This window comes from Nilaparvata lugens, unplaced genomic scaffold, assembly GCF_014356525.2.
Source record: "Nilaparvata lugens isolate BPH unplaced genomic scaffold, ASM1435652v1 scaffold512_2, whole genome shotgun sequence".
Lineage (NCBI taxonomy): Eukaryota > Metazoa > Arthropoda > Insecta > Hemiptera > Delphacidae > Nilaparvata > Nilaparvata lugens.
In genome coordinates this window covers 106646-118084 of record NW_024091036.1, presented here as the reverse complement: position 1 = coordinate 118084, position 11439 = coordinate 106646, and the positions used below count along the sequence as shown (strand labels likewise).

Below are 11439 nucleotides of genomic sequence, written 5' to 3'. Positions count from 1 at the left end.
GAAACCAGCATTTTTCATGGTTGATATAGAAATAGATATTATTATGAATAATAAAGTATGAAATTTATAATGAGATAGCAAAATATTAATTTAAATAATTGATTTTTCTATTTTTGTTGACATGACAGCGAGGGGCTTCGGCATGCGAGTGGTTGGAGGAAAGGCGGGAGCAGACGGTCGTCTTTTTGCCTACATCGTGTGGACTGTCCCTGGTGGCCCCGCCGAGAAAGGGGTCTTCAACAAGCGATAAGGTAGATAACATCTTCAAAAAATAAAAATTAAATTTGACCACATTCCCTATAATCGAAAATTATTCTCGATGTGACTTTTTTGAACCATAATTTTTTGAAAATTATTGTGACCCATTGAATTTTTTCAATAATTGTCATCTATTTCCTGCTTTCCAAAAACTTATAGTGGAATGAACAGAAAAATAATATGTCATCACATTGAGAAATAAATTCACTTCTATTCTTGAGTTATAAGCATTTGAAGATGAGTAATTTTTCTGATCTAGGAGTGGAGATAAGATTTTATGTTTGAGTGAATAACTCACCCTGTATTGTAGCAAAACGTCTTATATTAAAGCACAGCACTTGTTAGGTCAACCTCTATCCATACCCCAAATATCAACAAAATCTGGGAGATTTGCATTTCTCATGAAATCCATGAATTCATCATGGATTTTTGCAGAGATGGTCAAAAATTAAAATCCCTGAAACTCTGAAGAATGACAGTACTAGAACAATAATATGTCATCACATTGGCGAAATTCACATCTATTCTTGAGTTATAAGCGTTCGAAGATGAGTGATTTTTCTGATTGAATAAAAATACTGAGAAATTGTCAAAAACCACAGATTTATTGATACCGTAGTCACAAAAACCGGTTTCGGTTGTCACACCAATGTCAATCTCTGATAAACACGAGTTCATTCTAAGAATAAACTTGGATTGACATTCAGATTGACAATGGTGTAACAACCTAAAACGGTCTTTCTAAGTATCAATAAATCTGTGGTTTTTGACAATTTCTTAGTATTTTTAGTCAATATGAATAATTATCACAATATCAACTTCTCAACTACACAAAAAGTGGTTTTTCTGAGGTACTAATAAAAATACTAAGAAATTGTCAAAAACCACAGATTTATTGATACTTAGAAAGACCGGTTTCGGTTGTTACACCATTGTCAATCTCTGATAAACTCAAGTTTATTCTAAGAATAAACTTACTTGACATTCAGATTGACAATGGTGTAACAACCGAAACCGGTCTTTCTAAGTATCAATAAATCTGTGGTTTTTGACAATTTCTTAGTATTTTCATTAGCACCTCAAAAAAACGTCTGTTAATACATCGCAACTCGGAACGTATTGTCTACTCTATCCAATAAATAAATTTATTCTTCATGGTTGACATAAGAATATTGATATCCTTTATTATATCAAGCAAGCAATTTCTGTATTTTTATATCTGGTCATCTATCTGGTTATTTATATTTATATCTGGTTATTTATGTTCAACGGATCTCGAAAACGGCTCTAACGATTTTCACGAAATTTGGAACATAGTAGGTTTATGATATGAAAATTCGACTGCACTAGGTCTCATCCTTGGGAAAACTCGCTGAACAACATTAAAAGGATAATTCATCCTTGGCTGAAACAGCTGTGGATGGTAAAAAAGTGAGTGAGCGAGTGAGTATGTGAAAAATCAAAATATCGCATCCCCGAAATTCATAAGATGACATATAGCCAGCTGTGTAATATAAACACGACCATTTGGAGAATAATTGTGTTCTGTTTATCTATAAATAAAAATAGCGAGCGAAGCTCGGTGCCCCGATATTATTATGAATAATAGAGAATAAAATGTATAATTAGATAACAATATATTAATTTATATATTTTTTCTATTTATTGTTGACATGACAGCGAGGGGCTTCGGCATGCGAGTGGTTGGTGGAAAGGCGGGAGCAGACGGACGTCTTTTTGCCTACATCGTGTGGACTGTCCCTGGTGGCCCCGCCGAGAAAGGGGGTCTTCAACAAGGCGATAAGGTAGATAACATCTTCAAAAAATAAAAATTAAATTTGACCACATTCACTATAATCGAAAATTATTCTCGATGTGACTTTTTTGAACCATTATTTTTTGAAAATTATTGTGACCCATTGAATTTTTTCAATAATTGTCATCTATTTCCTGCTTTCCAAAAACTTATAGTGAAATAGACAGAAAAATGATATGTCATCACATTGGCGGATTTCACTTCAATTCTCGAGTTACAAGCATTTGAAGATGAGTAATTTTTCTGATCTGTGAGTGGAGATAAGATTTTATGTTTGAGTGAATAACTCACCCTTATTGTAGCAAAACGTCTTATATTATAGCACAACACTTGTTAGGTCAACCTCTATCCATAGACGGAATATCAACCAAATCTGGGAGATTTGCATTTCTCATGAAATCCATGAATTCATCATGGATTTTTGCAGAGATGGTCAAAAATTAAAATCCCTGAACTCTGAGGAATGATAGTACTTGAACAATAATAATATGTCATCACATTGGCGATATTCACTCCTATTTTCGAGCTATAAGCATTTGAAGATGAGTGATTTTTCTGAACGAATAAAATACTGAGATCAAAGTTTCCAATAAAATTCAAAACTCAAACCATGCATATGTTTAGCATATTTTCTGACAACTGTTAAAATTATTTTGCAATGTTGAATGGAAAATACCAAGAAATTGTCAAAAACCACAGACTTATTGAAACTAAGAATAAGAAAGACCGGTTTCGGTTGTTACACCATTGACAATCTCTGATAAACTCGAGTTCATTCTAAGAATAAACTTAGATTTATATTTATATCTGGTTATTTATGTTCAACGGATCTCGAAAACGGCTCTAACGATTTTCACGAAATTTGGAACATAGTAGGTTTATGATATGAAAATTCGATTGCACTAGGTCTCATCCTTGGGAAAACTCGCTGAACAACATTAAAAGGATAATTCATCCTTGGCTGAAACAGCTGTGGATGGTAAAAAAGTGAGTGAGCGAGTGAGTATGTGAAAAATCAAAATATCGCATCCCCGAAATTCATAAGATGACATATAGCCAGCTGTGTAATATAAACACGACCATTTGGAGAATAATTGTGTTCTGTTTATCTATAAATAAAAATAGCGAGCGAAGCTCGGTGCCCCGATATTATTATGAATAATAGAGAATAAAATGTATAATTAGATAACAATATATTAATTTATATATTTTTTCTATTTATTGTTGACATGACAGCGAGGGGCTTCGGCATGCGAGTGGTTGGTGGAAAGGCGGGAGCAGACGGTCGTCTTTTTGCCTACATCGTGTGGACTGTCCCTGGTGGCCCCGCCGAGAAAGGGGGTCTTCAACAAGGCGATAAGGTAGATAACATCTTCAAAAACTTAAATTCAATTTGACCACATTCACTATAATCGAAAATTATTCTCGATGTGACTTTTTTGAACCATTATTTTTTGAAAATTATTGTGACCCATTTGAATTTTTTCAATTGTCATCTATTTCCTGCTTTCCAAAAACTTATAGTGAAATAGACAGAAAAATGATATGTCATCACATTGGCGGATTTCACTTCAATTCTCGAGTTACAAGCATTTGAAGATGAGTAATTTTTCTGATCTGTGAGTGGAGATAAGATTTTATGTTTCAGTGAATAACTCACCCTTATTGTAGCAAAACGTCTTATATTATAGCACAACACTTGTTAGGTCAACCTCTATCCATAGACGGAATATCAACCAAATCTGGGAGATTTGCATTTCTCATGAAATCCATGAATTCATCATGGATTTTTGCAGAGATGGTCAAAAATTAAAATCCCTGAAACTCTGAGGAATGATAGTACTTGAACAATAATAATATGTCATCACATTGGCGATATTCACTCCTATTTTCGAGCTATAAGCATTTGAAGATGAGTGATTTTTCTGAACGAATAAAATACTGAGATCAAAGTTTCCAATAAAATTCAAAACTCAAACCATGCATATGTTTAGCATATTTTCTGACAACTGTTAAAATTATTTTGCAATGTTGAATGGAAAATACCAAGAAATGTCAAAAACCACAGACTTATTGAAACTAAGAATAAGAAAGACCGGTTTCAGTTGTTACACCATTGACAATCTCTGATAAACTCGAGTTCATTCTAAGAATAAACTTAGATTGACATTCAGATTGACAATGGTGTAACAACCGAAAACGGTCTTTCTAAGTATCAATAAATCTGTGGTGTTTGACAATTTCTTATAGTATTGCTATTCAATCAGAAAAATCACCACAATATCAACTTCTCAACTACACAAAAAGTGGGTTTTCTTTGGTACTAGAGCGGTGCGGAGTGTCGCTGGCCGTTAAACTCTATACTTGCAGATGCGATGGATGTATTGAAGGCTGTTGAACTTGGTTATTTACTCAATAATTACACGAGCCGTTATGATTCCTTATAGTTCTTTATTAATAAACACACAAGAACATTTTACTACATCAATGTGGGCTACCGACATAAAACACACCATCATGATCGACTTCCTGTCTCACACACAGTGATACCAACAACCAACCAATAAAAACCAGTTACAATTATTACATATTCAACAAAGGCTACTGACCTTTATTGTATTTGTGAATAACCTTGACTTTTCCTTTTGACCTTGAGGTTCTGGAGTGGTGCGGTGTTTCGCTGGTGGATCGGAGCTTCGAGGAGGTGTGCTCCGTCATGGACAGAACAGGGGACACCGCAGACATTCTAGTCGAGCATGGAAATGACCTGTGAGTGGACACACTCATACTCTTCATTACTACTCTAAGATAATATTAGATAATATCACAGAATACAACAGTATACAGAACAGAATAAAACAGAATACATCTATATTCTGTGATAATATCTGCCATAATATTATCAATTTGGTTATTTTAGTTACCTTACCTTATGTGAGTTTACCTTATTGGTTGTTGTCAAACGTTCTCATGACAATATTTATAGTGACGTCCACGTTATAATGGCAGTGTTTGATTAGCATACTTAGTTGGTCCGTTCACATTCAAAAATATGTAAAAAATTAAGATCAGGAATTTTCGCGCTGAGACGACTAGCAAAAATTTCGAACTTAGAAACGCTAAAAGCAGTGTACTTTGCAATGATCCACTCCCACATTTCATATGGAGTTGAAATATATGAAGGAACAAGCATCTCAAACTTAAATAAAATACTCCTATTACAAAATGAAGCAATCAGAAAAGTCTCTGATAAACACGAGTTTATTCTGAGAATGTATTGACATTCAGAAAGACCGGTTTCGGTTGTTACACCATTGTCAATCTAAGTTTATTCTTAGAATAAACTTGAGTTTATCAGAGACTTTTCTGATTGAATAAAAATACTAAGAAATTGTCAAAAACCACAGATTTATTGATACTTAAAAAGACTTGTTTCGGTTGTTACACCATTGTCAATCTGAATGTCAATCTAAGTTTATTCTTAGAATGAACTCGCTCGAGTTTATCAGAGATTGACAATGGTGTAACAACCGAAACCAGTCTTTCTAAGTATCAACAGATCTGTGGTTTTTGACAATTCCTTTGTATTTTTATCTACCTGCACTAGAACATGGGTTTCCCATAGTTGAGTAGGTTAATTTCTGAAAAAATTCAATTTATTTATAATTGTTGTAAATTTCATATATTGTATTTTTGAATATTATGTACATTTAAATGATTAGATTGTTTATTTGTATATCAATGGGAATAAAATTTATTTGTATTGTATTGTAATATTAGAAAAGTCTCTGATAAACTCGAGTTTATTCTAAGAATAAACCTAGATTAACATTCATATTGACAATGGTGTAACAACCGGAACCGGTCTTTCTAAATAACAATAAATCTGTGGTTTATGACAATTTCTTAGTATATTTATTCAATCAGAAAAATCACCACAATATCAACTTCTCAACTACACAAAAAGTGATTTTTCTTTGGTACTAGAGCGGTGCGGAATGTCGCTGGCCGTTAAACTCTATACTTGCAGATGTGATGGATGTTTTGAATGCTACTGACCTCCATTGCTTTTGTGAATAACCTTGACTTTTCCTTTTGACCTTGAGGTTCTGGAGTGGTGCGGTGTTTCACTGGTGGATCGGAGCTTCGAGGAGGTGTGCTCCGTCATGGACAGAACAGGGGACACCGCAGACATTCTCGTCGAGCATGGAAATGACCTGTGAGTGGACACACTCATACTCTTCATTACTACTCTAAGATAATATTAGATAACTAGCCGTCAGGCTCGCTTCGCTCGCCATATCCGTCTAGCCAGGGGGCTCCGCCCCTTGGACCCCCGACAGGATCGTCCAAGAATGAGATCAGCAGGCTCGCTTCGCTCGCCTGCATTTTTCATTATTTGAGCATTTTTATCATATGTTAGGACGATCCAGTCGGGGATCCAGACTAAACGTCTGGCTAAACGGATATGGCGAGCGAAGCGAGCCTGACTGCTAGTAATATAATATTCCCAGGATTGAAGTAGCAGTGCCCAATCAATTTTTACGCGATAAATGCATTCAAATCTTCAACTTGGTGCCAACCTAACAAAGTCAACTCAACTTAATGCCAACCTGACAAAATTATTAATTTAGTTGCCAGTTAACAACTGTTTCGAAGAGGTACTCTATCTAGATTATAGTTCTATAGTAACATATGATATGGAAATTTCAATTATAATTAAGAGATTGGGAGAAGAAGAATATACATGCTAAAAGACGAACTTTAAATTCTTTGTAAAGATTCATGGATCTTGTAATATTTGAAGACTGTTTGGTACCTTTGAAAAACACTTCTTACCTCTGTGAATAGTTTTTCTTTGTGAAAAGATCTCATCTGAGCCTATTATCCATATATTGTGAAAATTCCTAGGTCTGAGAAAGCTTATTTTACAGAATCAGTTCTATTGGGGTTTAGCATAATTTCTTATTGCTCGTTTTTTCTGTTTTAGAATTTTTCAACTATCCTTGTCTATCATTCAACAGAGCAGATAGCGCTATATCTTTCCCGCTTTGCTCTGTTACCAGATTGTCTTTCAACAATGTAGGAATAATCAAATAACAAAACATTTCATCTTAATTATGAAAATTCATTATGAAATTATTGAAAAATAAAATTTCTTGCTTAATAGAATATAATTGAATAGGTATTTTAAACGAGAATGAACAATTGATATTATATTCAATAAACCTGTATCAGCTATCATCTACAGAAGTCATTGACAAAACAATATCTCTTTCTGGCTTTGCTCTGTTGCCAGATCGTCTTTTAACAATGTAGAATTAATAATCAATTAACAAAATATATTATCTTAATATATGAAAATTTATTATGAAATAATTGAGAAATATAATTTCCTGGTTGATGAAATATAATTGATTATTGAATCTTAGACCTCACTTCGCTCGGTCAACTTTATTTTCTAATGTACCGAAATCAATAGAATCATATAATTATTTGACCTGAATTGAGTTTATTTTTTGGTAATTCTTGAAAATTATATTTTTAATATGTGAATATTTCCTATTTTCGTTATAATAATGAGAAATATATCGTCTATGTTTAGTTTTGGAAATCTACTTTTTAAAAAAACTTGAGGACTGAAAGTTTTGTGAATTGAATAACTACAAAACTTAACCTATTTTGGACTATGTGTTATCTAAATTTGGGAGAGGAATAGCACAAGGTTACCTTATTTTTCCTCTCCCTATCATTTTGATTATGTACTTATTGTATAAATGAATAAAGAATGAATAATATTTTTTGTTGAACAGGAGAATGTGTGATCTACTGGATGAACCACTACCGGGAGCCTCGAGGAAAAATTCAGGGGAAGCTCTAGGATTGCAGCTAGGTAAGTCACTTGAAATTTAAAAAAAAAATGAATTTTTCTTTTGATGAACTAGAGGATAAGTTGAATAGGTACAGATAATTGAAAGTGTCATCTATCATGAAGACTAACTGCTACCTATCACCCGGTGTTGCACAAAACTCTGTTAACTTTTAAACCGGAGTAAATGCCAAAATGCCACTTGAACCACTGATGGAATTTGATGGCAGGAGTCATGACAAACACCAGAAATCGGTTTACTCAGTGGATGGAGAATTGGGGACGTCACCCACCTGATTTGATATTCAAAACTAATTGAAACAAAGCTTTCTATATGTGTCTACATTACAAAAAATGAATACAAACATTCTGATCTATATAAAGAGTTTTTTCCACTTTTGAAAAAAGGAAGTTTTGCTGCCGTACTCTGTAGCTTGGAAGCTGACGTAGATTCCAGTTTCAGAACATACTACTAATTATTGCCGTTGACAGAGATATTTGTGATACTGTAAAAAATATTGTTTACAGAGTGAGTCATATGTATGGGAACCCTTCAATTGGAGACTGTTGTAGATATAATACTGTAACTTTCAGGATAAGTAGTTATTGGTCAGATACTCTACCTTTTGACGTACAACTGAATTTCAACCCCTCATAAGGGGGTGACTTAGGAGTTGTAACTCGAATATTTTAAATGTAAGCACCCATTGTGTGGTACATCATTTCAAAGTCCTTTTTAAAACGAGAAAGATGGCATCGATAAAAATGTTCTACTAATATTAAATGTAAACACCCATTGTGTGGTACATCATTTTAAAGGCTTTATAAAACGAGAAATATAGCATCGATAAAAATGTTCTATAATACTTAACTATCCAAAATGGCGGCTGATTGAAGTTTTATTTTTCATAGAAATGAGGAGTTGTAACTCAAATATTTGAATGTGAACACCCATTGTGTGGTACATCATTTTGAAGGCTTCTCAAAGCAAGGAAGATGACATCAATAAAAATGTTCTACGATTATTTTAATTAAACACCCATTGTTTGGTACATCATTTTAAAGGCTTCATAGAAAGAGAAAGATGGCATCAATAAAATTGTTCTATGATACTTGTATCCAGAATGGCGGCTGATTGAAGTTTTATTTTTCATAGAAATGAGGAGTTGTAACTCAAATATTTGAATGTGAACACCCATTGTGTGGTACATCATTTTGAAGGCTTCTCAAAGCAAGGAAGATGACATCAATAAAAATGTTCTACAATACTTGTATCCAAAATAGCGGCTGATTGAACTTTATTAATTATTTCTTTGAAGGTCTTTTAAAAACAAGAAAGATGGCATCAATAAAAATGTTCTATGATACTTGTATCCAAAATGGCGGCTGATTGAAGTTTTATTTTTTATAAAAATGAGGGGTTGTAACTCGAATATTTTGAATGTGTACACCCATTGTGTGGTCCATCATTTTGAAGGCATTTTCAAAACGAGAAAGATGACATCAATAAAAATGATCTGCGATACTTTCATCCAAATTGGCGGCTGATTGAACTTTATTAACTATTCCTTTAAAGGTATTTTTAAAACAAGAAAGATGGCATCAATAAAAGACGTCACTATGATACTTGCATCCAAAATGGTGGCTGATTGGAGTTTTAGTTTTCAAAGATATGATTATAGTAAAACTCCAATTAGCCGCCATTTTTGATACAAGTATAATGGAACATTTTCATAGAACATAGAACATTAAGAACATTTGTTCCATAGAACATTTTATTGATGCCATAGTTTTTCAGATGGACACGTTAAGGCGTCGGTCCCGGCTGTCTAAAAAGCATTCGTTAGGTCATGTCAGAGGCCCTGAAATTGATCAGTTGCGACCTGAAAACTCTGACACCAGACCTGAGTCAGCCAGGTCACTCGTTATTATTATTATTTGATTGATGCCATGTTTATTTTTTCAAAAAGGCCTTTAAAATTATGCACCACACAATGGGTGTTTACATTTAGAATATTTGAAATACAACCCCTAAGTCACCACCCCCTTATGAGGTGTTGAAATTCAGTTGTACATCAAAAGATAGAGTATTCGACCATTAACTGTAACGGTGGGAAAAGAAAAGAAAATGGTCGTACAGGTTTTTGATAATAAACGAATCAATAAATCATTTATTACAAGTTAGAATTTATTACGAAATAATAATCAGACGATATTTCAGGGGCTACTCGCTTTGCTGATCTGTGGTCGTTCAGTTTTTGATAATAAAAAAAAAACAAAAATTACTATTTAGAATTATAGATCTGAGAAATTAAAAAATGTACAATTAACTATTATCTTACTTTACCTTAACAAGAGTCCCTTGGCCTGCTCCTCAAGGTCCAGTTGAAGCACTCCCGAAATTTAAATGAAAAAAAAATATTTAAAAAAAACTCTGCCAGTTGATTGAATCAAAAACACCAGCTTTCCCTACAAGATTCAAATCCTGAAAATAAAATTATGTAGGTTTGAAATGTCAGGACTGCGACAGCCTTCAATTGAATTCTCAAGACAGAATCCTTCAGGTAACCAAGGCCTTAACTCAACAACTAACTTCACGAACGGTTCACAAGTAATACGGGCCTTGAAAGAAAAATTCAAAATCTATTTATGTGAATAACACATGCAGCCTTGATTTACAGACCAAAAGTCAACTCACTCTTGTTTGTATAGCATGGAGCTAAAAACCATAATATTGCCTTCACGAAACGTGATAAAACACACGTTTCATGTTTGTACATTGGAGATCTTCTCGCTTTATCAATTACATTTAATAATTAAATCCGCGACCAGATTTCCAATTCACAAAATAATATTTCAAAAATTGAATACTAGGTTTTGATGTCATGTATGACATAACTCATCCTGGAAGTTACACTTTTATATCTACAACAGTCTCCAACTTACTGGAGGGTTACCATACATATTACTCACTCTGTATATCACATAATACATATTATTGTGTGTGCGTGTGTGTAGATATGATATTTGTGACAATTTTTGTTGACAGAGGGCGTAGATGACAAGTCGCCGGCCTCACCAACCCGTCGAAAATTGCCCAAAACTCCGGTATAGATTTTCTTCATTGTAAAATTATTCTATAATATTTATAATCGTACTCAAATGGTACACATCCATTGCATGCAGCAACCATTCAACTCAATATTATCGAGTTTCTAACTTTATTATTGTAATTTAGTTAACTATAAAAGGCCTAATAATAACTAACATTCAGTAGCGAATTTTGAAACTGGGTTGATCCTAATAAATCATGTCTTGAACTTATCTACAGTGGGGTCCGCGTTATAATGGCAGTGTTTGATTGGCAATGGTATTGCTATCCTTGTCTATCATTCAACAAAGCGGATAGCGCTATCTCTTTCTTGCTTTGCTCTGTTGCCAGATCGTCTTTTAACAATGTAGAATTGATAATTAATTAATGAAATATTTCATCTTG

The 11439-nt window shown here is 33.7% G+C and overlaps 1 protein-coding gene across 1 annotated transcript in view; it reads left to right on the top strand.

Moving 5' to 3' along the window:
• Positions 1-3310: 3310 nt before the first annotated feature.
• LOC111057441 (regulating synaptic membrane exocytosis protein 1-like) overlaps positions 3311-11439 on the top strand; it is a gene marked incomplete at its 5' end in the record, with an annotated part of 91435 nt that continues 83306 nt past the window's right edge. The window contains 4 exon segments of the mRNA XM_039444631.1: positions 3311-3435; positions 4731-4843; positions 7888-7967; positions 10993-11051. Coding sequence (XP_039300565.1) covers positions 3311-3435; positions 4731-4843; positions 7888-7967; positions 10993-11051 — 377 coding nt within the window.